The following is a 25,646-nucleotide window of genomic DNA, read 5'->3' as shown; positions in this document are numbered from 1 at the left end:
GCCAGTTCATTGGAATAGTTTGATAGCCAGGTGCTGCACAGTAATTACCCTTCCTTGGGTCCAGTGCTGGTCACTGCGTGTTTATACCAAGGTCATCCTGAATCCTGCAGCATCCTGTGCCTGGGAGCAGTGTGACAGAAGAGTTCTGGGGTTCTCTGCTTCACTTTCCAGCTCTTTAATCAAAGATGGACACAAATACATTGAGAGGTTTCATCTTTCAGTGGCTTCTTTCTTTTACCAGCAGAATATTAAATGCAACTTTGCTTTTTTGTTGAGTTCAAATTCCAGGCTTTTTGTGGAAAAGGAACCTCAGCATGTCCCTTATCTGGCCCAGGAGTTGTGCAGTTTGGGATCTTTGCAAAGAGCCTCATGGATGCTGTTCTGTTCCTCAGACAGAACCTCTTGATTTCCACAGCTCCTCAGTGAGGCATTGCAAAGCCTCTTGGACCTCTAGAATTGTGATGGGGAGGGAAAAAAGCAGGATGGATGTGGGTGTGAGTCCTGCAGGCAGGAGCAGACAGCTCTGGGGTCTCCTCTTGTCATATTTTATGGTGGCGCATTGTACTCCTGGAAAGATCTCTTCAGGAATTCAAGCTATTAAACGGGTTGTAAAATTGAAACAAAAGCTTCTTGCAAAGTCAAATGTGCCAGGCTGAGGGAGAAGCCAGGTGGGTACAAGCAGAACAGGATCAAAGCAGTTTTAATCCGTGTGCTGTAATGTGGAGAGGTGTTATGGCCTCATAAAAGGTTGCAGCCATGGTAATTTCACTCTGTCCTTTGGAGATGAGACATTTCTCCCTGTTGAGAGCAGGTGCTCAGGCTCCAGCAGGATGCTCCTCAAAGCCCTCCTTGCTCCAGGCTGTAATTAACAATTTAATCCCTTCTCTTATCAGTGAGACTGTCCAGAAAAAATGAAATGTGTGCTCCACTTTCTTGTATTGGTTCATAAGTTTCCCTTGGTTAATGAGGACGTTTATCCTTCTTTAGAACAGAAGCAGGGGGAAAAAATCTTCCTTGATTATTTCTCCTTGGCAAATGTGCTGTGAAGAAGCTCTCTTTAGAACATGCAGAAGTGTTAATGTCTTCTAAGAATAATAATTTTCTGTAATACTTCCCTGAAACTTAACAGTTGAGAATGACTCCAACTTTGCACTGAAGGAAGCATTTCCAATTACTGCTCTCCGGGAAGGCTGCCTTACTTTGTGCAGTGCAGAGATTTTATTTGCAGTTGAGATTCTTTCATCTTGCCCTTTCCCAAAGGAAAAGGGAGTTTGCCTAAGCCAGGGAAATGCTCTGCAGGGAACAGTCCTGACACAGATATGGAGTGGGACACACTGCTTCTTGCCCCTGACATCTGATTTTTGGGGCATTTTGCAGGAAATTTGAGGAGTAGGAGTGAAGCCCACAGCAGCTGTTAGAACAAATCTGTATCTGAATTCTCCCTGCTGCTCCTCTACCCAGATAAGCTGTGGCTGTTCCATCCCTGCAAGTGTCCAGGGCTGGGTTGGATGGGCTTGGAGCAGCCTGGGATAGCGAGAGGTGTCCCTACAAGCAGGGAGAAGGGAGGATGATCTCTGGAGGTTCCTTCCAACCCAAGCCACTCTGAGAGTCTGTGACAATCCCTCAGGACTGAGCCACAGGCTGCTCATGTGCCACAGAAAGAGCAGAAACTGCTTTGGGCCCACACACCACTGTGAGATTCCCTTTATTTGGGCTCCCATCCCTGGAAATACCACCTGGCATTGAGCACTTGTGCTCTTTGGGCACTACAGTGTGAGAGAGTGTCCAAGGAGGGGCAGGGATTGTCCTGCTCTGGGCTGGGGCGGCCTCAAGTGCTGGGGGAGTTTTGGGCACCACAACATAAAAAAAGATCTAAAGCTGTGAGAGAGCATCCAAGGAGGGCAGGGATGGGGCAGGGTGTGGAGGGGCCCGTGAGGAGCAGCTGAGGGCACTGGGATGGTTCAGCTGGGGCAGGCTGAGGGCAGAGCTCCCCGGGGCTGCAGCTCCTCCCTGGGGCAGCTCCAGCTCTGCCCTGGGACAGGGACAGGAGCCAGGGCACGGCTGGAGCTGGGCCAGGGCAGCTCAGGCTGGAGAGCAGGAAAGGTTCTTCCCCCAGAGGTGCTGGCACTGCCCAGGCTGCCCAGGGAATGGGCACGGCCCCGAGGCTGCCAGAGCTCCAGGAGCCTTTGGCCAGCGCTGCCAGGGATGCCCAGGGTGGGATTTTGGGGGGGTCTGGGCAGGGACAGGGGCTGGGCTGGGTCATCCTTGGGGTCCCTTCCAGCTCAGGATATTCTGTGATCCTGTGATCCTATGAAATAAAGGAAGGGAATCACCTCTAACCCCGGATCTGGAGTCCAGAGAGCTCTCATGAGTGGGGCAGCAATTCTGGCTGGCAGTGCTTTAGCAGGAGCTCCCCTGGCAGCTGGATTTGGGCACTTTCAGAAGCAGGGAGAGGAACCTACATTTTCCTGCTGCTGGACATCCAGGAGCCCTCCCCCTCCCTGCCTCGAGCTGCCAGGCTGGCTGTGCTGGACGGCAACATCAGGGAATTCAGGGTATTCCAGGGGGCAACCCCGCATTTGGTAAGCTTCAATTCCTCATTTTTCTGCTTTTGTGAGGTCACTGCACACTTCCTGATGAACTTTATTAAATCTGGAGCTGTTTTAATGGCAGATCAGCCCAGTGAGCTGCAGCACTCCCTCTATCCCTTTCCTGCCATCCCAGCTCTGTGCTCCTGCTGTTTTCTCCCACCCTGGAGCCCAGCAGACATGAGAGAAGGCAGAATTTGGTAACCCTACAGAAAATGCAGCAGTTCCTGGCCCGTGGGGCACACCGTGGGAGGTGTGAGCAGCAGGATGGGGTATCCCAGGTGCTGTCCTGCTGCTGTGGGGTGGGACCAGCCTGCCGTGTCCCCTGGAGGTGACAGATGACTGTGTGAACAACGCAGCTCCTCTCCCTTCTCTCTGCCTGCACTAAACCTGCTCTGTTTTCCCTCTTTGCCTCTGTTTTCCTCACCTGGAATCTCTTTCCCCTTTACCTCTCTTCACTAGTTCTTGCATTAATGCATCATGGGAGAGACAAGGCAAGAACCTGCTGATCCCAGCTGAGGTCTTGGCTTTAAAGTCTTAAAGAAAATACTGTTGAGAACCCTCTAGATCAATGTTCTGCTGAAAAAGTTTTCCCAAATTTATCCAAGGAAGGAGCACAGTGTAATGTTTCTTTGAGGTTGAAAGGAGAAAGTGCTAATTTCATGCAGAAAAGATTCTATCTTGGACTACCATAGGAATAGAAAATAAATTGGTATTAAATTACATTCTTCTGCCTCAAAATAATCTAATAAAGCATCTTCTGGATCAATAGCTGAATCATTATCCCAGGCACATAGCGAGCTTTGCCTCTTTTAATTTGAGATCCGAGAAAAGAGATTTTTTTGCATTACCATAGTAAAAAGAATAATACTTTAAGTCTTCATAGGAAAAAGGCAGAAGTAGGACAAAAAGATAAGAACCACACTCAGTGCCTTAAGCAAGTGTCATTCTTCATTTGAAACTTGTAATTTATGGGTAGTGTGAAATAAATTTTTATATTTAATGACTGTCAATCTGTCAGCTTTGCTGACAAAAAAATCCAACAACGCAAAGTGAAAGGACTTTGTGTGCAGGAAGGGAGGAGAAAGGCAATACAAGGCGTTCAACAACTTTGTTCTCCTAATTAAGGCTCACTAGGGAAAACATAAGAAAGAGATGGCACAGTTCTCCCCTGAAAATGCAGTTTCATCAAAAGAAAATGAGATGTGCCAGTGTTGGCTGCAGTGTGCACAGTCCAAACAAGGCTGACGTGGGGAGAAACTGCAACCACATGCAGACTGTGATCAAAAAAGCTGGAATAATGGGGGTGTGAATTCCAAATATTGCAAAGCAGCTGAATTTATCAAAGCATGGAGTAAACGCAGAGAGAACGTGGTCAGAAAAGGCAAAACCACACTAAATGTGTGTGTCTGGTTGTTTAAAGCATTGAGATTTCAAACAGGTGCTGAAGAGTGACCTCAGAAATGACATGAAGGATGTGAAGAAGGGTGAGGTTATTCCTGAGGCTGGGTGGGGTGGATGGGCACTGTCAGCCTGGGACAGTCCTCAAATATCTATCTTGAAAAAGCAGATTTTTTCATTTCCCTGCAATCAGTTTTCCTGTAATATATTCATTAATGCAGCAGGTGGAACAGGGAGTACAATATAAGTCCAGGGCACCAAGCTGGTAAAAGATACAAACAGTACAGAGCACTGAATGACAGCTCCAAATGATCTTGATAAGTGGGAGAAATGATCTGAAACCAATAGGCTGAGCCTCCCTGCAGGGAGGAGTAACTGAGAAAGGTGAAACCAAATACATCAACTCTGAGCAATCCACGAGCAGCTGCCCAGCACTGCAGGAATTTGGGAAAACGGGGTGGGGGACTCCCCCAGAGGCAGCAAAGGGGAGGGTTAGGCCAGGCTGGACAGGGTTGGAGCAGCCTGGGCTGGTGGAAGGGTGGGATCAGATGGGGTTTAAGGTCCTTCCAAGCCAAACCATCCTGGCATTCCCAGCCTCTGGTGATCCCAACACTCCCGTGAAATGAGCAGGAGTTTCCTGCTGGAGGTGCTGATGCCAAGACCTTTTGTGTCTTGCCAAACAAGAGAGGCACAGGGGCTGTGCTGCAGCTCCTTATCCACGCTGCTTTCAAGTTATTGCCCCACAGGGATCTGCCTGGAGCGTTCTGCTGGGGAGAGCTGGCAGTGCTCTTGGCTTCTCGTGTTCCCTGTCAGCATCTCTGTGTGGGTGAGGAGCAAACACAGCCAAAACTTTTGATGAGGAACGTTTGCAAAAGAGTTCAAAGCTTCCCATGGCCCTGTCTTGGGTGGGGATTGGAGCTGGGCCTTGAGCTGGTGACAGATTTATGGGATTTTCCCCCGTACCTGGGTGGTGGTGCCAGTTTCCAGCGTAACAAAATCCCACGAGGGTGAGTGGCTTTGGAGTTGTTCCTGTTGCGTGTGGAGCCACGTGATGGGATGAACCCACAGCTCGGGAGCAGCAGGGCTGCAGAACCCATCCCTCCAGGAGAGCGTCCTTTGCTCCAGGAAGTGCACACAGACACTGCAAGAGCTGATTTTTCCTTTTCTTTCAACCATCCACCCCTGGATTTGCTTTGTTCCAACCCTCCGTGGATCCTGCAGCTTTTGGGCAGCTCTGACGCCACGATTCCCAGGCTAAGGAGCTTTGTTTTCATGGTGCCTCAGCATTGTCAGGCAAACACCTCCAGCATGTGCAGTGCTCTGGAGGATCCATCTGACTGTGCCTGAGCCTTCCTCTGGAGCTGCTGGAGGGGAATCTTGCATCAGCACAGCCTGGTTTGGGGAGGGCTACAACTCCTGCTTGTCATGCCTGTTCCTGTGTGCTTTCCATGACCCTTTGATGAACAGTGACCTCTTGTCAGCCTTGAGATCTGCCTTCCCCTCTTCTGATGTCTCCAGCCCTGTCTTGGGTGTTTGGTTTTGACTGAAACACTCACAGGAACTGATGTAGTGCAACCGTGGGATTTGTAGTTCCTCAATCCTGCCTGGCTGATCCAGGAGGAGAAGGAGGAAGGGGAGAGCCTCCTGTCTGTGCCACTCTTCATCTCTTCACATTCCTCAGGCTCCAGCTCCAGCTCTGGACCCCCACACTGCTGAAGGTGAGGAGGAGAATCTCCCGCTGTGGCTGTGCCTTCTCCGTGGGAACACTTTTGAGGAACTACAGAGGGTTAAACCCACAATTGTGAATGCAGCCCAGGGGGAGAGTCACATGCACCAGGGAGATTTTGCAAGTCGGTGCCTGCAGCTCAGGGTGGGGAGGGGGAGGCAGGGGCACAGGCCTGGGTAATCCCTGCTCCCAGGAGGCACAGGGGACACAGGGACCTCATCCAGCACAGGCTGGCACCTTCCTGCTTGGGGGTGGCACAGTGTGGCACCTGTGCAGTGCAGAGTGGGACAGTGGCACGTAAAGGACAGGCAGCAGCAGGAGGAGGAGGCTGAGCTGCATTCCCAGCACCAGGAGTGAGCTGGAGCAGGTAAGGCTCTGCTGGCTGCACTGGGAACAAGGCAGAAGGACCTGCTGGGTGTTTCTCTGCTGTTTAGTGAGAGCTTGGAGGTGTCCAAAAAAGAAGGAAGTCAATTCACCAGAGGGATGTTGGCATTGCAGAAAGAATAAGAAGAAATGTAGACAACACAGCCTGGGAGTGCAGGAGAGGAGAGGCTGCTCCTCAAGGTGCCTCAGGAGGGATCAGAGGGAGGTTTGGGGGGACCCAAATCCCCAAATGGGCAGTTCTTCAGGGAAAGGAAGCAGAGCCAAATTTTACCTGTGAGAGCTAAAAGCAAAGCTGCTTTGGCTGAGGAGCTCCCAGCATTTCGGGAAGGTTGTTTCCCTCCTGAGGATGGCTGAGCTGCTGCACCTTCACTGTCACCTCCTGGGGACTGTCCTCCAGAGACCCCAAATTCTCATCATCTGAGCCAGAGAGCCTTGATTCATCTCCAAATGGATGTGCCAGCAGCAGCTACAGGGTGGTTGGTTTTAATCAGGTTTTTCTTCAGTTTGTTTAATTTCCTCTGTATTTTCACTCTTTACTTCTGTCTTCTGTGGGCTTTTCTGTCTTGATTTTCCACTCCCTTTTGTTGGAAGGCAAAAGAGGGAAAGGAGTGAGAAAATCCAGTCTGAATGCACCTTTTGGTGCTGGGATGTGCCCTGTGACACGTGGTGCCCATGATCCTCATGGCAGAGCTGTGCCCAGGGGATCCCCTCCTGCAAGTGAAGAGCAGGTGCTGTGCCCATCCTGTGTGCACACACTCACTGCCTTGATCCTTTAAGTTTTCAGGGATCCTTTAAGTTCAGATCCTTTAAGTTTCAGCTTTTTAAGGGAGTTTTCAGCCCTTTTTGTTTTTTTCCCCTGTGATCAGAAAAATTTTGCATGTTGTTTCTCTTGCCTCAGTTCCCTTTCTGACATTCTTCAACCAGAGACTGTCCTGGCTTTGTGCAAGGGGGTAAATACAGCCCCACCATCAGAGAAAAAAAAAAACAAAAACAAAACAAAAAACCAAACAAAACCCAACAAAACAAAACAAAACCAAAAAACCCAAAACAAACCAACAGAAAAAAAGTCAGAAACAGAACAATCCCTTTTGGAAGGAGAGTGGGTGAGATCTGTGAGGGATCCTCCCACCAGGAGACAGCAACAGGCTCCTGGTTTGAGCAGAGGTTAAAGAGTAAGTGGGGTTTTGGAGAGCTGGAGTGGAAGGTAATTGAAAAGTAAACTCCAGAGTCTTCCAAGCATTTAACAGCCGCCCACAGGTGCTGGCAGGAGGTTAGAGAGCTGTGTCAGCAGGGAAAAAAGCACCTGGGAAACCCTGGGCACTGTGCCTGCTGGGAGAACTTCCCTGAGGAGAGGGGAGGGGAAAGGAAAGGAGTGGAGAAATGAAAGTAGAGGAGAGGGAAAAGAAAAACTGAGGAACAGAGAAAGGAAAAGAGAGGGGAAAGGAAAGTAGAGAAGAGGAAGAAGGAAAACTGAGGAGAGGAGAAAGGAAAAGAGAGGGGAAAGCAAAGCAGAGGAGAGGGAAAAGGAAAACAGAGGAAAGGAGAAACAGAAAAAAAGAAAAGAAAAAAGAAAAGAAAAGCAAAGAAAAGAGAGAGGAGAGGAGAGGAGAGGAGAGGAGAGGAGAGGAAGAAGGAAAACTGAGGAGAGGATAAAGGAAGAGAGGGGAAGGGAAAGCAGAGGAGAGGAACAAGGGAAAGAGAGGAGAGGGAAAAGGAAAAGAACAGAGAGGGGAGAGGAAAGCAGAGGAGAAAGGAAGGGAAAGCAAACACCCTCAAAGGCTTCACTGCTGCTGGGTGGGAGCTCCTGCTTGACTCTGCCTTCAGCAGATGCATTTTCTGCCTTATCTGCACTTCTCCCATCCTGTGGTGAGGATCTGTCCCAGTGTCACTTCCAGGGAGGGGCATTTCCACCAGCTCCAGGTTCTTCTGTAAGTGATGGCAAAGAGGCTTGTCAAGGAGAAACCCTGACTGTTCCTTGGCAATTGCTTACAAAATGTGAATGCTGATGGATGTCAGGGTAATTTAAGGAATATTTAAAGGTTACTTTTCCACCTCTCAACAAAAGCCAAACATACAAAGTGAGTCTGTGTGTACTGAGCTCATGCTGGCCAACACCAGGTGCTGACGTCCCCAAGGAGCACAGTAACTGTTGTTATCCTTTATTTGCTGTCTCTGCAGGATTTGGGATGTTCTTTTTCTCTTTTCAGGGCTCAAAAATTCCTCGTGGCTCATGGGAAGCAGGATCCTGAGGAAGGCAGCAGTGGGAGTGAGGGTTTCACAGTCTGCTCCCCACTCAGCTACTGTGGGGCTGGTTGGTGCTTCCCAGCAGGGAGAGAAAGAAATGCTGAAATTCTGACCAGAAAACAGAGAATCCTTCAAGGAGACACACCTCCAGCATGGCCCAGAAAAGCCAAGTCGGTGGAAGTGAGAAAAATGGCTCCTCCCTCCTGTACAGCAAGAGTGATTTCAAGGAAGGAGCCCTGCAGTGGGTGACAGGTAAGGGAGCAGCTCACTGCGAACAGGAGAGGCAGATTTGAGCTCAGTGTCCTTAAAATAACCACTGACAGATTTTACCAAAGATGCTCTTTAACAGAATCTCACTTGTGAAAGTACCAAAACACTGTGGATGTTTCAGCAGTTTGGGAAGGGGATGGAGATGCTTTGGGGCTTTTTTTAGGAAGACCTGATATGCAGGAATGAAGAAATCAAATTATTGAAAAGCAGCCCGCTGCAAGGCCTCTCCTCTTGGCCTTTGAAACTGAGAAATCTTTGGGAAACTTGACCTGTGCTGGGGGCAGCAGGGCAGGGGGATGCTGCCCCTGTGCCCTGTGCTCAGGTGAGACCCCACCTGCAGAGCTGCCCCAGCACAGGGAGGAGCTGGAGCTGCTGCAGAGACCCAGAGCAGGGCCAGGGGGAGCAGAGGGATGGAGCAGCTCTGCTGGGAGGGAAGGCTGGCACAGCTGGGGTTGTTCACCTGGAGAGGAGATTTGGGGTGAGCTCAGTGGCCTTGCAGAGCCTGAAGGGGCTGACAGGAGAGATGGAGAGAGACAGGACACAGGGAATTACTCCCACTGCCAGAGGGCAGGGCTGGATGGGATATTGGGAAGAAATTCCTTCTATGAGGGAGGTGAGGCCCTGGCACAGGGTGCCCAGAGCAGCTGTGGCTGCCCCTGGATCCCTGGCAGTGCCCAAGGCCAGGTTGGATGGGGCTGGGAGCATTCTGGCAGCAGGCAGAGCCATGGATGGTCACTCACACCCCCCTGCACCCTCCAGCAGGGCCCCCTTTTTGTTCTAATGTCCCCAGGAGCAGCCCAGGGACACCTGGCTGACCCTGGAGCTGCAAAGGGGAAGGAAATTTGGGTGGGACCTTTCAGCAAAGCAGGATCTCAGCTGAACCAGCCACTTCCTTAGCTCCAAACTCTTCCCCTCTCTGTGGCACAGCTTGTGTAAGCTCTCGGGGGATGCCAGATGGGCTGCCTGGAGATCACAGCTCTCCCGTGCTGCTCCTCAAATCTAGGACAGGCTGTCCTGACACATTTGAGGCTCCTGACTTGAGTCTCTAGGATGCATCTCTGATCCTGCCCCGGGCTGACACTGAAAGCCTCGAGCAGAGCCACGCTGCTGCAGGAGCTGGGGTGCTCCAGGGCAGCCCTGCCACATTCCTGAGTGATGGGATTGCTGGGCAGCACTTGAATTCAGTGCTCAAGTTGGTTTTCATGGTGGGTGGGCAGTGGGAGGGTCTCCAAGAGGGAAGTGAGCCTCGGTGCCACCGAGCAGCCTGAGCCCATTGTGGTGGTGAAGCAGCAGGCCAAAGTCCTACACACCAATTCCTGACTCCAGCTGACAGAAGCCATGAGAAAGCCAAAACTGGCTTTTCTACAGCTCCAGGGGCTTCCGGATTGCCATGGCCATGCTGAGGGCACCACGGGCTGCCCAGCCTGGCACCGGGGCTCTTGTGCCCAGGGAGGGAGCGGGGTTGGGCTGAGCAGCAAGTCCTGGTTCTAACACTTTCCTGCTGGCTTCTCTTGGCAATTCCAGCTCACAAAACAACTTGTTTTACCTGAGAAAGAGCTCTAAGACTGTGGAAAACAAGTTGTTTGAGTCAGGATTCTTTGGCCTGCTGTTTCACCCTGACCTCCAGGCAGGACATGGTTGTGCTGCAGATCAGAGCATCCTCTTATCTCCTCATCTCTGGCTACTCACTCCTGGGATGTTTTGGGGGTTTCCTCCCTTTCTGCAGTCTGTTTCCTTCCAGGGGGTCTCAGGCTGCTTGCAGAGCTCCTTAGCAATGGCCAAGGAGGGGAATCTGGATCAGTTTAAATCACATCCGGGTGGTTTGTGTTCTCAGCCTCCCTTTTGCCAGGTGCTGCTTGGCTGTGGGATAAAACTGACAGAACAACAGGACACAGTCTCAAGCTATCTCAAGGAAGGTATAGGTTGGATATTAGGGAAAAAAAATTTCATTGAAAGAATAATAAATACTGGAATTGTTTTCCTAGTGAGGCAGTGGAATCACCATCTCTGGGTGTGTTTAAAAAAGACTGGACATTGCACTTGGTGCTGTAGTTTAGTTGTGGTGTTAGGGCATGGGTTAGACTTGATGGTCTCAGAGGTCTCTTCCAACCTCATGATTCTGTGATTCTGTGATTCTGTGAAAACCCCCCTAGTGCTGTGCTCATGACTCTTTTGGGTTCTTGCAGAGCCCCCCCAGGGCCGGGTGCTGCTGGTGCTCAGCATGGACAATACCTGCCCCACCTCCTCCTTCGACATGGACCTATGTGCTGACAAACTGCAGTCCCTCGGCATCCAGGTGAGCTCCCCTGGGAGTTAATTCCAGCTGCATTTGCATAATTTGCATTTACACCTACGTCCCAGATGGCTTTGGGGTTTTTTTTGGTTTGAGAGTTGCTTGTGTCAGTCTGACTTCAGTCTATTCCCTGTAGGCTGGAAGTCAACTGGGATGAACTTGGCTTAAACCTCAGTGAAGAAACTCTTTAAAGTTTATTTGGAATGAATTTTGTTTAAAATTCACTCTGATAGGGCAGAGCATTCCTGGGATATCTGCCTTGTCTTGTCCTTCATCACAAAAAGGGGTTTTCTTCCCTTGTGACTTCCCCTGCCCTTCCCAGGCAGGTTTTACTCATTGCAGCTGAGGCAGGAACACAAGTTTTGGGTCTGTGGCAGCTCTGTGGGTGGGATTGGAGATGTTCCCTGTGGGAGGCAGCTCTGGGACACAGATTTGGGTTGCAGTACTGCACAAGGAGTGGTAGTGAAATGTGAGAAAAGAATTTGTAGAAAATTTACACACTAAATTTATACACACTATATAAACCTTCTATCAAACTTTAAAAATTTTCTACAAATTCATTTCTCACAGTGAAACAGCAGGCCAAAGGTCTACAAACCCAATCCTGACTCAAGCTGACAGAAGCCATGAGAAAGCCGACAGCTCTTTGTGAGAACAGAGTCCTGCAGCAGTGAAAAACAACTTGTTTTTCCTGAGAAAGGGCTCTAGGACTGTGGAAAACATTAGCCACTTGTATAAACTGTTTTTGTACTGAAAACTATCTCTCACAAACAACTTTCCCTTCATGTACACACCTGAGGTTTGAGTGACCAATCAATACAGAATAACAACTTGTTACTGACAAATTTGGGATAGACAGGGGATGCTCTTAAAAGCCCTATAAAAGGGGACACACAAAATAAACTGGGATGGATCCTTTCTTTTTGCACCATAAAATGTGTTCTACATTGTTGGGAAAGAGGAAAATTTGACAAAGAACTCTCACAGATGTGTGTGCTTGGAATAAAGATATCTGAATGTAGAACCTGAGAGCAGAACAGAGATGGAAGCAAGTTTTGCTATAGAAGAATAAGAGATGTGTCAGTTGACAATTGCTGAGCCATTGCTGGACAGCTAAGAAAGCAAAGGTTAATTCGAGCTGGAAGGAGGTTTCATGACTAGAGCAAAGGATATGTTGACCACAAAGAAAAAAGATGTTTTTCACCAAGTAGAAATAGGTCTTAGGAAAAGCAGAAGAGACCACAGGCAAACAAACATGTTGATGTGGCAACTAGAAAAAGGGTCTAAGAATTTTCCACTGCAAGAAAACAGAAAAACAACTTTAAGCTTAAAGTGTAACATGTGGTTGTAACTCATGTGGTTGGGCAGTAATGACCATAATAAGTAATGATAGTTATGATAGGCTGTAGGTAATGTAAAGGTGTTGATTGGTTCTTAGGTATTAAAATGCTCAGCAAAGCAAAGTATCTAAAGCAATGTAACCAGAACTAAAGGGGTTTCAGGTTTGCCTAGAGCTGGAGCTGACACCTGTAAGTGTGGCGCTGTCACCCACAACCCATGGCTGCTGTAAAATACATCAAACAACATTTTGTATACAACAAATGGCATTTTGAAGAGCTGTAATATACAATAAATAGGACTTTGAAGAGCCACCTGACCTCCCACATCTTGCATCCCAGGCTCTTCCTCATCCTTCTGTATCGAGGTTTGCCCTGCCTGGTTCTGCTGGGAACTGGAGCCCAGGCTGGAGGGTGGCTGTTGCAGCATTTCTGAGAGAGAGAGGGCATGATTTATGTTTGGAATGAGATTTGAGCTACTCCAGCCTAGGCCTCAGATTTGGGCCTTGCGAGGCCTTCCAGCCTCTAACACAGTTAGAAATTCAGAGTTTGTGGCACAGTTAGAAATTCAGAGTTTGTGACACAGTTAGAAATTGAGAGTTTGTGATGCAGTTAGAAATTCAGAGTTTGTGGCTCAGTTAGAAATTGTATTCAGGTGTGATGGGGAGCACTGGGCTGTCTGGGTGTGAAGCAGTACAGGTTTATAGTGTGAGGTTTAGGCCACCTTAAGACAAAGACAAACAATGTTGGCTTGCCAATCAGAGTGCCTTTGTAATCTGTAAACTATATAGAAATGTTGTCCTGGCTTGTAAGATCAGCATGTATTCTATTGCCATCTGTTGGAGCTTGGGCAGTTTTCTTATCTCTCCCAAGAACAATGTCTCCCTCCGGGGAGAATCTTCTGTTAATGGCCATGGAATGTCTCACTGCATGGCTGGGAAAGTTCCATCATCCCATTGGGAGATGCTCCACCCAGAGGGAGGAGCCAAGCACTCCTACCTGCATAAAATCAGCATTTTTGGGACACCAGGGCAGTCCTTTGCTGGATTCCCAGAGAAGCAGCTTCTTCTCTGCTGGATCCCCAGAGGAAGACCAGGCCCATCTACTCCATCCCCAGACCGTCAGAGAAAACTCCACCCTGCTACAGATCTCTGCTCCAGCAGCATTCCATCTGCCACTGCAGGAGGAGCAGCCACCATTTAACTGGACTATTCCCAACACCCTGACTCCTCAGGGTGTCAGGTTTCTGACTCCATCACTAGTTTCATTTGTACTAATTACATTTTTTTAATTTATTTTTTTACATTTATTTAGTTTTTCTCCTAGTAAAGAACTGTTATTCCCATTCCCATATCTTTACCTGAGAGCCTTTTTAAAGTTATGGTAATTCAGAGGGAGGGAGTTTACCTTTCCATTTCACAGGAGGCTTTTGCCTTCCTTCACAGACTCCTGTCTTTTCAAACCAAGACAAGTGTATAAAAGCTGCCATCTTCTCTGGAATAAACAGGGAGCGTTGCATTAATCATATTGGTTGGATGTGCGTTCTGCCCTGTCCAGCTTCCCCATTTTATGAGGTCCCTGGCAGCAGGTGGCTCTGGTTTTGTGTTTGCTCCCGTGCAGGTGCCCATGGATCCCTGGAGGAGGCTGATCCAGGAGGGTGTCCTGAGGCCCGAAGTCAGGCGCTACCTCTTCTACAGCTCCAGGGGTTTCCAGATTGCCATGGCCATGGTGAGGGCACCACGGGCTGCCCAGCCTGGCACGGGGTGCTTGTGCCCAGGGAGGGAGTGGGGTTGGGCTGGGCAGCAAATCCTGCTTCTAACACGTTCCTGCTGGCTTCTCTTGGCAATTCCAGCTCACAGAATTCCTGCAGATGGAGGGCAGGGCTCTCTCTCCACCCTGTTGCTGGCAGTCCCACCAAAGCAGGCTGTCCATGGGTTCCCAGCACATGCTGAGGTGACAGCACCTACAACACGCTTGGTTTAGAGCTTGATTTTAAAGATCTGAAAGCATTCTGGTCCTAATGCTAATTTAGAGCAATGAATCAGCCAGCTTTTGGTAATGTTTGTCTTCTTCTGGTGAAAGAAACTCCTCCAGAGACTCAACCATGAGCATCTGCTGTGAGGCTGGTGCTTTGCAGCTGCAAAGGGTGTGATCAAACCCAAATCTTTGTTTTAATTACTTTTTTTTTTAATTTTAGGATAGCCATTATACAAATCTTCTCCTTTCACTGATACTGTAGGAATTGGTGCTCAGTGTTTTGGGGGTTTGGTACCTGTTTAGTGCACCTAAGTTTTGTCATTAAGAGAAGATGCCATGCCCTTCATATCACCTGCTCCTAGGCAATGTCCTGCCCAAATCCATGCTCTGTGAGGTGAAGGAATCCAGTTGTCCCTGCCTTTAACACAACCTTTTAGCCCTGTGTCAGTGAACACTGGTTGAGCATTACTGTAATGGAGTGGTCTCTGCACACCTTGAAATAGGAACTTTCTAAATCCAGGGACTCTGAGAATTATTATTAATATGCCTCAGTGAGTGCATTCCTCATCTAAATGGAAGAACTCTGTTGAAATCCTTCCTAGGGATGAATCATCATTAATAATTCACACTTTGTCTTTGGTGAGTGGTGATTTTTAAAAATAAACTAGGGCTCACTCAGTCCTTCCTGTCCTTTCTTTTCTCTGTTTATTATTGGAAAGAAGTTTTGTCCTTTCTCATGGGACTTAATTTATAAGGGAGAAGGGACTGTTATTTTCTTCTTCGTGTGACTTTTCTCACTTTCATGGTTTGTGACTCTCACCAGGCTCTCTATTTTTCCCCAGGTATTCTACATCTCTCTTTGGACAAACCTTTACTCCACCCTCCAGCTGTGTTCCCTGGGCCATTCCTGGGGGGCTGGCGTGCTGGTGACCCTGGTGGCCCTGGCTCTCACTGCCCTGGTGATCCTGGTCATTGATGGGCACCAGAGGAAGGTGAGAGGAGGCTCCTGGTGTGGGTATGTGGAGAGAGGGGAGCAGGATTCCTCCTGCTGGGCATTCCCTAGCTGCAGGCAAAGAATACAAGGATCCAGGGAGGAGGGAATAATTTTACAGCACTCAGGGAAGGCAAGGGGTGTTCTGCAGCCAAGGGAGGGGATGGAAGGCTTGGAAGGAAGTGTTGGAGCTGCTCAGGCTGGGTCACAGAATCCCAGAATAATGAGGTTGGAAGAGACCTCTAAGATCATCAAGTCCAACCTATGCCCTAACACCACAACTAGACCATAGCACCATGTGCCAAGTCCAGTCTTATTTTAAACATATCCATAGATGGTGATTCCACCACCTCCCTAGGAAGACAATTCCAGTATTTTATTATTCTTTCAGTGAAATTTTTTTTCCTAATATCCAACCTAAACCTTCCCTGACGTAGCTTGAGGCTGTGTCCTCTTGTTCTGTCAGTGCTGCCCGGTGGAAGAGATGGACCCCACCTGTCCACAACCTCCCTTCAGGAGCTGTGGAGAGCAATGAGATCACCTCTGAGCCTCCTTTTCCCCAGGCTGAACAACCCCAACTCCCTCAGACGTTCCTCATAGGGCTTGTGTTCCAAGCCCCTCACCAGCCTTGTTGCCTCCTCTGGATGTGCTCAAGCATCAGACCTCCTGCTGCTGGAGATCAGAGGCTCAGAGAATCCCAGGCTGGTTTGGGTTGGAAGGGACCTTAAATCTCATCCCATCCCACCCCTGCCATGGCAGGGACACCTCCCGCTGTCCCAGGCTGCTCCCAGCCCTGTCCAGCCTGGCCTTGGGCACTGCCAGGGATCCAGGGGCAGCCACAGCTGCTCTGGGCACCTGTGCCAGGGCCTGCCCACCCTTACAGAAACAATTCCTGCCCAATATCCCATCCATCCCTGTCCTCTGGCACTGGGAGCCATTCCCTGTGTCCTGTCCCTCCATCCCCTGTCCCCAGTCCCTCTCCAGCTCTCTCGAAGCTTCTCTGAGCACTGAGAGGCCACAGCAGGGTCACCCTGCAGACCAGCCCTTGCAGAGTGTGGATTGTGCTCCCACAGCAGCTCTGGCTCCTGCCCTGCTCCTGGGGATTCCTCCTTGCATTCCCTGCTGCCTCTGGCATTACTGGCACCATTTATTTGGCTGAAGAATAATATTGGAAAGTCTCGATTCAAAATCCAGAGGGGGTTTCAGAGCAAATGATTCTTCCAAGAGGAAAACAGGCAAATGTGGGAGTTCACAGAGGTTCAGGAAAGGAGATTGCTGGGGGATGGAAGGGAGAACATGACACTGGAATTCAATCCCACTGTTTTCCTTTCAGAGCTGCAGTATATGGGATTATCCAGCTGCAGTTTGTTGACTTTTGCTGTGGCTTGTGTTATTTTTCCTTGCATTCTTTAACAGCTAAACGTGAACACAGATGTGAGGCTGGCAGCTGTCAATGAAATCTTCATCAAACACAGCATAATCCTGGGGATTACAGATGTCCTGGATGGGCCACACAACACCCTACAAGTATCCTTGGTGGGAATTGGTCAGATCCCTCCTGGATAAATGCCTCCTGCTGGGGGCATTTATCAATTACACAAATTACATTTATGAATTAATCACAACATCAATTATTATTGGTGCTGTGATCCAGAGGGTGGCATTCCTAGGATTTGCTTTGGGATAGTATGAGAAATTGGGATGGTTTTATTTCTCCTGTAGGTGGGGATTGAGATATACCCAAAGGTGATTGGAAATAATGAGTCTAAAGGATTGAAGTGGGATTCATTAGGGCAGATAATTATTCCTAAAAATAATTATAATTATGTGCCACTGATGATTCTGCCTATAGGCAGAGGGATAGCAAAACTCCTATGGCACAAAAAAACCTCAAAACCACTAAAAAACAAAAGGAAGAAAACCAAGCAGTCCCCCAAAAACTCTTAACATGGAGAAAAACAAAATCCCCATCCTTGGGCTCATTTGCTGCTTTTCAGAGTTTATTTTTCGGCACTAGACAGGGATCTGGGGGAATGGAGAGTTTTAAGGCTCCATGAAGGTGTTAAAGGAAGGTGAGAGAGACACAGAGAGGCTTGAAATACAAATGGAGAGGGAAGCCAGGCTGAAGCAGGGAAGGGGACAGTGAGCACTGCAGGAGGGCAAAGTCATTCAGGAGAAAGAGGAAACCCTGAAAAACCTGAATTCCACATTTGTAAACCTGAATTCCATGTCTGTAAATCTGAATTCCATGTTTATTCTGGCCAGCATAGTCCATTAGAGCACTAATCCAGGGAGCCTTCACCTTGACCTACCTGTCCCAAAACTGCCTGAGAGCAGCAAATAACCCAGAGATTTACAATGGCTCTGTCTGTACCAATGTCAGATCCATTTCAACCCTCTGGATTTTACATTTTCCTGCATCCCCGTGCTGCTGGCAGGTGCAGCAGATGCACAAGGACAGAGCTCTGGCTGCCTCAGAGCTGGCAGGACTCACATCCCCAAAACCTCTTGGAAAACTCTTCTCAACAGCGTCCTCATGGCAGCACTGAGAATGGGCAATTTGGTAAAGAAGAAATGGAGTGAATCCCTAGAAACAACGGTGAGACAGCAGGAAGGGGTTTAGGGCAGCTGTGTCTCTGTGCCCCAGAGTTTATTTAGTGTGGGGTCACTGAGATGAGTGATGGGAAATGACCCTGGGTCATCCCAGGCTGCAGGGGGTGAGGGAAGACTGGCTCTGCTTCCCCATTAGCTTGGAGTTTTGTCTTAAAACCCTCCAGGCTTCAAACCAGCCCTGGGCTGTGTTATTTGGGTCCTGGCTGCCCTGAGGGCATCACCTGCCTCATCTCTGCTCCCTGTGAGCCCATCCCAGCATCCACATGGATGGGAGGGGAGGCTTGGAGAGGATCCTTCCTTAACCTGCCCCTTGCAGCTGTGGTTTGTGCACTTCAGCCCCGAGCCCTGCCTCCAGGCCCTGGCAGCCCACATCACTCACCTGCAGGGGACACAGGTAAGGGACACTGGGGACAGCCTGGGGACACAGGCAGGTCCTGCCCTAAGCCCTGGATTTGCTGGGGTGGAGGTGGGCAAGGAGAAATGAGTGTTTGAGTGCCCTGCTGGCATTCCCCTGCTGTGCACTGGGAGCTGGGCAGACTGGGAGGTGAATAAAGTGAACCTGTCCCTGCCCAGTTCAGCAGGAATTTGTCCAGGCCCCATGGAATGTGCGTGTCTGGATAATTAACTGTGCAGCTTTAATGATGGAAAGCCATCAGGAACGAAAGGCAAATTTTGGAAGCATGTGGCACACCTTGAAACAGCTGCCACCTTGAGCTGTCCTCCTGGAATAAATGGGATAGCCTGGAGGAGTAGGAATTGCTGGGTTGAGTTAATTATAGACAAACTTTGTCCTCTTGGCCTTCAGAAAACGTTTTGCTCTCTGTGGGTGTGTAAATAGCCACTGAACTGCCTTTGTGGGGTGAGAGGTGAGAGCTCTCTGAAATCTCCAGGCTGCTCATCTCCCTGCAAGCTGCAGGGATGGAAGCAGTTCCCTGACTCACACAGGGGATGAGAGAACTCTGTTTTTAAAGGCAGGGCTCTCCATGCCAGGCTGTGCCCGTGGTGCTGGGGGCACTCACTGGCAGCTGAGGGCAGCCAGGCCATGGCATGGACACCCAGCTCCAAGTGCTGGGCACAGCTCTTGGCATGGGAAATCCCAGGAGTGAAAAATGTGCAAAAAAGGAGAAAACTGCACCTTTTAAACTCTGTCCTCAAGACACCACTGCAGCCTGGGGTGGGAAATCCCAGGAATAAATCCATGCAGGAGGAAATGGTGCCCTGTAAAGTCTCTCCACAGGACACCACTGCTGCCTGCCTTTGGAAAGCCCCAAAATTTCCTTCTCTCCCAGGCAGGCTTGAGGCAGAGGCTGAACAAGCTCTGGGTGGCCCTGGATGTGGCAGTTCAGCCTGAGCTGAGGGTGGAGGAGGAGGCTCCAAGTGAAGAATCCCCTCTTTTATCCAGCAAGGTGACCCTGAATAAAGATCCTGTGACCTGCAGTGAGCTCTTGCACCTCATCCCCGAGGGCCCACCCCAGGTGAGGAGAAATATCCCCCACAGTGGCACCAAATCACCCCCCAAGGCATCTCAGCTCCAAGACTCATCCCAGCCATGGGGGACACCACTTTTTTCTCCAGCAGAAGCACCTGGAAATCCACACAGACCTTCTCCAGCCCTGGTGCTGCAAGGAGCAGGAGGAGGAAACCCTTAAAAACCTGAATTCCACGCTTGTAAACCTACATTCAAAGCTGTCTGAGCAGCTGGTGATAATCCTTGAGGAATTAATGGATTGGGCTTTTCCTTGCTGGTCCCAAGTGTCCTGTTTCGAAGAAAACCTCTCCCCAGGGACCTGATGCCCCTGCCCAGGCTGAGCTGAGCCATGGATGAGCCCAGCCTTTGTCTCCTCCATGGAAGGTGCCTTCAAAGACTTGTGCCACGCTGAGCAACAAATGTGCCCTGATTCCTGCTCAGCACGGAGCTACCAAAGGGATTATTTTGATTTCCTTTGCAGTTTTCCTGTCACTGTCACTAAGTGAATTCTGTGCAGGTGATATCCCTGCAGATTGAGGCTCTCTGGATGTCTACAGGCCAAAAAAGCCCCAGGAGGCAGGGACAGAGTGGGCAGGTCTCCAGGGCCAGCAGTCACTTGGTGTCACCCCCCTGTGGGGACAGCACTGCTGGCCACAAGGGCACACAGTTCTCTGTGCCATTGGCTGCTGTCCTGCTCCTGTCAGAGTAGGACAGTCCTTGAAGCGGGGAGAAAATGGGGTTTGGTGGATGCTCTGCTCAGGGATGCCCTGCTCTGACACCTCTCTTGTTCCCTGCAGGCCATGGCCCAGCAGCTCCTGGTGATCTTCAGCGCCTGCTACGTCCGGCTGCTGGTCACGGGCCGGCTCCCTCGGGCCAGCCCAGGGGGACACCTGGGCCACAGCAGCGCTCCCTGTCCCTGCCAGTTCATCCAGAGCACCGTGCTGCACCCCCAGCACTGCTGGGGCAGGGGCAGCTGAGCAGAGGGAGCTGAAAACACCAAAGTAGAGCTGTCCCCATGACGGAGCCCAACCTGGTTCAGGGGCTCCGTGTGCTGGAAAAGTCTTTCCTCCAGCCCGAGCTTCCAAAGAAAGGCTCAGCAGTCTCTGTTGTTGGGTCTCAAGGCAGTTTATTGCAAGTTATCTAAAAGATTTTCTCCTGGGGCTGTTGTGGTTTGCTCCCAGCTCAGGCAGAGGCACACACACACCCTGACATCCTCTCTGACCCCGACTGCTTCTTCTCTCCAGCCCAGGGCTGCTGCTGTCTTTTATATGGGACATTATGTGTGACATGGTTACAGTTTTCCCCAATGCCTATTACCTATATTAAATGGGGATTTTCTATCTTTTATATGGTACATTACGTGTTACATGGGTACAGTTTTTCCCAATGCCTATTACCTATATTAAATGGTGCTTTTCTATCTTTTATATGGTACATTACGTGTTACATGTTTACAATTTTTCCCCAATGCCTATTACCTATATTAAATGGTGCTTTTCTATCTTTTATATGGTACATTACGTGTTCCATGTTTACAGTTTTTCCCCAATGCCTATTACCTATATTAAATGGTGCTTTTCTACTCTAAACCAATCTGTGAGTGCCAACATCACCAAGAACATGGAGGTAAGGAAGGAGAAAGAGGGAGGACAGGACAGGCCCAAATCCCAAATCCATCTTAAAACCTCTGACCCCCATGTACAAAACCAAAACCCCCTGTACAGCACTCAAAAATTCTTCCCTTTACTTTGTGACTACTTCTTCTATAATATCTAAACTTTTGTGACTTCTTGTTCTTCCTGCATGGTTGGTAAATCATTCCATGGCTCAAATCCAAAATCACAGCTGTTTCCAGCTGCCTGCCAGGGTCTCAAATGCTTCTGACCTGGTCTTGGAACATCTGAAAATGTCTGAGGGACATTTTGAGTTTCAACAGTGGCCCACACTCCAGTGTGGAGGAGCTGTGGGGCAGAGAAGGGAGCTGTAATTGCTTGTCCTGGATGAATGAGTGAAAATAGGATTCTAATAAAAGATGCAGGAAAGCTGCTCACCTTAGAGAGCTCCTGCCCAGCAGCTCGGGGTGGAGGAGCTGCCCCAGGGGTCAGAAACAACCCAGGGACGGCCAGGGACTCCTTTGTGTCCAAAGCCTCGTGCCAAGAACCATCACCCCCTCACACAACCTCGTACCAGCAAAGGCCAGACCATCACTCGGGGTGGCAGCAGGAGGCTGAGCCCTGGAGCAACAGGATTTGGCACTTCCCATGGTGCAGGATGGATCTGCTCCTTCTCCCCTTGTTTCTGCCCCAGGAATGGTGACATCCATCTCCTCCTGGAGGCCCCAGCACCATTCCCTCAGCAGCGAGGCCCTAACACATGATCCTCTTATCAGTGATCTCCACAAAGGATCCCCTTATCAGTGATCCCCCATAAAGGATCCCCTTATTAGTGAGCCCCCGACACAATCCCCTTATCAGTGACCCCCAAAGAAAGGATCCCCTTATCAGTGACCCCTCATGAAGGATCCCCTTATCAGTGACCCCCCTCAAAACACAATTCCCTTATCAGTGACCTCCCAACAAAGGATCCTCTTATCAGTGACCCCCCCATAAAGGATCCCCTTATTAATGAGTCTCCAACACACAATCCCCTCATCAGTGACCCCCCAACAAAGGATCCCCTTATCAGTGACCTCCCCACATGACTCCCTTATCAGTGAGCCCCCCAAAACGCACATAATAACCTTATCAGTGACCTCCCATGTGATCCCCTTATCGCCCCACGCTGCCAGTGCACGATCCCAAGCACTGCAGTGACACCAAACTCCTTCCAGGAGAAAAACCACCACACTGCCAAGCAGCTGATTTTCATCCACCTTTACTTCTGGCTGAGCTGTCACAGGAGGGGTCAGGCAGAATCCCCCCCACACCGCTGGGGTTTGGGGCTCTGCTGTCATTGCCCTGTGACAGGGCAGGGCTGGGGGCACATCCTGCTGGCATCCCTGCAGCCTCTGCTCTGGGGGTGCTGCACACCACTGGCCATGGGCAAAGGGAGTCCCACACACCCAAATTCCTTATTCCAGCTCAGGAACTGCTTTGGGACCTTTATGGAAATGGTCAGAATTTGTACCAATATCACCAGGAGCATAACTTAGTTTCACAGTATAAAAATCTACTTCCCTGCTAGGATGAAATGGTTCCTGCTCTTCCCCTGGTATTCCATGGCCCACGGGTGCCAGGAGCATCTGACACACATTGGGAATCTTCTTTTTTTTTCCTGCCAACTAGAAATTTCTGGTCGTGAGACACTGATCAGGACGTTTTCTATCAATGTGCTTCTGTGCCGAGAGCAGATCCAGCAGGGATTTGCTGATATTTTCCAATCCCTGGGATACAGGATTTCCAGCAAAAATCAGTGGGAAGAAATCTTGTGGCCTTCACAGGAGGACCATGAGGGTTTTATTGTCAGGACCTGCACTGGATGGGTTTGATGTTGCGGGGGGGTGAGGCTGGTGCTTCAGGGGGTGCTGGTAGCTCTGGTTTTACATCTGCGAATGATAAGGATGGGAGAAAAGAGAGGGGTTTGGGATTAACCAAGGAGAAAGGTCCTGGAAGGGACAGTAAGTTCCTCTGAAAACCTCAGCTATCCTGACTGCAATTAAACACCCAGCAATTAACTGCAGAAAGGAGCTTTGCTCAAGAGAGGAGTTTGATTCCTCTCCCTGATACATCCAAGTGCTTGCCCTGATCTTCCTGGAGCCTCAGCAAAGTCCTGGCTCCCACTGCAGGATGGCAGCTGCTCCTTCCTTCTGCTTCCCCTTCACACACCTTTGATCAAGGCAGCAGTGAAGGGACACATCCCCTTTCCCTTCCCTGATCAGGATCCAGCTGTTACTTTAGGGGACAGGTGAAATTCTGACATATTTGAGGTCCCCCTGTGCACACAACTCCCCTTCCTCCCCTCCCACACAGCTCATGGGGGCAGAGGGGAGGGAATGGCTCAGCCCTGCGCCTTCCCCGGAGTCTCCAGGGACAGCTCCAAGCTCCTGGCAGAGGCAGGAGGTGACAGGCATGTGGCAGCTGCCGGGAATGTGCTCCTGCTCTGGAATGTTTGCTCAGGAGCCAGCGGGAGCCACTCAGCCAAACCAGTGAAACCAGTACGGGTGGGGCAGATCCCTGCCGTGCTGGGATTCCTCTGCCCGCTGCTCAAAGCTGAGTTCACTTTGCCAGGGAGCTCTGACACCCGAGCAGCGCAGTCAGGTGATTCTGGAGAACTTTCCATGCCTTGGCTGGGGCAGGGAGAGGAGCCAGGATGGTCCTTGCTGCAGTCACCGTGCCAAACTGGGGCTGTGCTTTACCTGCAAAGCCACTGTGGTTCAGGTGTGTGCTTTAAACGGACCAGGGAGGGCAGACTGGGAAGGAATCTCTCATTGCCAGTTCAGTGTATGGTGTTTTGGTGTTTGGCAGGGTTCTGGGTTACAGTGTCCCAGGGACACACAGCTCTGTGGGAGCAGGTGCCATCTCTTGTCCCCCTAATCCCACCCCAAAGCACGTTTGTCCCCTTTTCCAAAGGCTGCTATTTACTCCTCCCCTCTGCTGGGGTTGGAATGACATTTAACAACAAAACCCAAGAGAAATAAAGCAGGGGAGAAGAGAAACTTTTGCAGCTTGGTCCTGGGAGCACAGACAGAGAGTGTGGAGGTGCCTCCCACCCCTGGCTGAGCCCAGCTGAGCCCTGCCCCCCATCCCAGCAGGTTTGGGATGAGGAGGGTCCATGTCTGTGTCCCCTGAGCCCACACTTTGGTGCTGGCTTTGGGGCATGGGGGTGTCCCTGTCCGCTGAACCCACACTTACTCTGGTGCTGGCTTTGGGACATGTGTCCCTGTTCCCTGTCCCCACACTTACCCTTCTGCTGGTTTTGGGACATGTGTCCCTGTTCCCTGTCCCCACACTTACCCTTCTGCTGGTTTTGGGACATGGGGGTGTCCTAGTCCTCTGTCCCCACACTTACTCTGCTGCTGGCTTTGGGACATGGGGGTGCCCCAGTCCCCTGTCCCCACACTTACCCTACTAATGGCTTTGGGACATGGGGGTGTCCCAGTCCTCTGTCCCCACAATTACCCTGCTGCTGGCTTTGGGACATGTGTCCCAGTCCCCTGAGCCTACACTTACCCTGCTGCTGGCTTTGGGACATGTGTCCCAGTCCCCTGTCCCCACACTTACTCTGCTGCTGGCTTTGGGACATGTGTCCCAGTCCCCTGAGCCTACACTTACCCTGCTGCTGGCTTTGGGACATGTGTCCCTGTCCCCTGTCCCCACACTTACTCTGCTGCTGGTTTTTGGACATGGGGGTGTCCCAGTCCCCTGTCCCCACACTTACCCTGCTGCTGGTTTTGGGGCGCTGCCTGCGCCGGGCAGGGCGGTGGCTCCGGGAGCTCCCGGCTGCACAGGCTCCTCATCCTGCTGGCCACATAGCGGCAGGCTGGGGGGACAGGGGACACCTTTGTGGCACTGGGAAACAGCAGCTCCCCCAACCCAGCCTCCCCAGCCCGCCGGACCCCAGCACGGAGAGGGAGGGACTGGATTCACCGGGACAAACGGGACTCGTTTCCCTGCCTGCCGTCCTGGCTGTGTTCCAAACCCCTCCAGCACCAGCCTGGCTCCCCCCACCAGCCAAGGCGTGAAAAACGCAGAGTATTTCCCCTCTAAGCTCTCTCCCCAAGGCAGAGGTTTCCTTACCGTTGATTATTACTCAAACCATTTTCCCGTGGGCTCGGCGAGCGCGTCCTTCGCAGCCGGCCCGGCTGTGCCGCTCTCTGCAGTGCTGACTCGGCAGCTCGGCTTCCTCCTCCTCCTCCTCCTCCTCCTCCTCCTCCTCCTCCTCCTCCCCTCCTCGCTGCCTGGCTCCCTCCCACGGGATGCTGCTGTCGGTCACACGCGGGGACGGGCTCAGCACCTGGGATGCCTGCCCGGGAATCCACAGAATCGCAGAATCACTTGGAAGGGACCTTCAAGATCATTGATCTCGACCTTCCAATCACTTGGAAGAGACCTTCGAGATCGAGTCCAACCCAGCCCCAACCCCTCAACTCAACCCTGGCATCCAGAGCCACATCCAGGCTTTGTTAAACACACCCAGGGATGGTGACTCCACCACCTCCCCAGCCAGCCATTCCAGAACTTTATCACTCATTCTGTACAAAACTTATTCCTAATATCCAACCTAAATTTCCCTTGGTGCAGCTGGAGGCTGTGTGCTCTGGTTCTGTCAGTGCTGCCTGGAGAAAGAGCCCAGCCCCTGCCCCTCCCGGGAAGTTTAAAGCTCTCAGTGCTGGCTTAGGGCAGCTGCTCCGAGGTT

General features: G+C 50.6%; 1 protein-coding gene and 1 long non-coding RNA gene across 2 annotated transcripts; one reads left to right on the top strand and one right to left on the bottom strand.

The window, feature by feature from the left end:
• Positions 1–8,264: 8,264 nt before the first annotated feature.
• Positions 8,265–20,408, top strand: TMEM268 (transmembrane protein 268). Its single transcript, XM_077787942.1, has 9 exons — positions 8,265–8,595; positions 10,800–10,925; positions 11,043–11,049; positions 13,884–13,971; positions 15,063–15,212; positions 16,628–16,738; positions 18,141–18,218; positions 19,114–19,299; positions 20,090–20,408. Exons 1-9 carry the CDS (start codon positions 8,496–8,498, stop codon positions 20,267–20,269), a joined length of 1,026 nt encoding a protein of 341 aa, XP_077644068.1. The 5' UTR covers positions 8,265–8,495; the 3' UTR covers positions 20,270–20,408.
• A 1,742-nt stretch (positions 20,409–22,150) lies between these two features.
• LOC110480267 (uncharacterized) lies at positions 22,151–25,143 on the bottom strand. The gene is made up of 3 exons (XR_002467079.2): positions 25,028–25,143; positions 24,669–24,770; positions 22,151–22,836 (listed from the first exon to the last, which is right to left on the bottom strand). It is a non-coding gene; the product is annotated as an uncharacterized LOC110480267 (long non-coding RNA).
• Between the last annotated feature and the right edge of the window lie 503 nt (positions 25,144–25,646).

Source organism: Lonchura striata, chromosome 22, assembly GCF_046129695.1.
Source record: "Lonchura striata isolate bLonStr1 chromosome 22, bLonStr1.mat, whole genome shotgun sequence".
Lineage (NCBI taxonomy): Eukaryota > Metazoa > Chordata > Aves > Passeriformes > Estrildidae > Lonchura > Lonchura striata.
This window is presented reverse-complemented; position numbering and strand designations above follow the sequence as displayed.

Bases quoted from the DNA above. Each gene is read 5' to 3' on its own strand.
- TMEM268 (XM_077787942.1), top strand. From the start codon at position 8,496: ATGGCCCAGAAAAGCCAAGTCGGTGGAAGTGAGAAAAATGGCTCCTCC. The intron at 8,596-10,799 runs GTAAGGGAGCAG...GGGTTCTTGCAG, and splicing joins AGCCCTGCAGTGGGTGACAG to AGCCCCCCCAGGGCCGGGTG. The intron at 15,213-16,627 runs GTGAGAGGAGGC...ATTCTTTAACAG, and splicing joins TTGATGGGCACCAGAGGAAG to CTAAACGTGAACACAGATGT.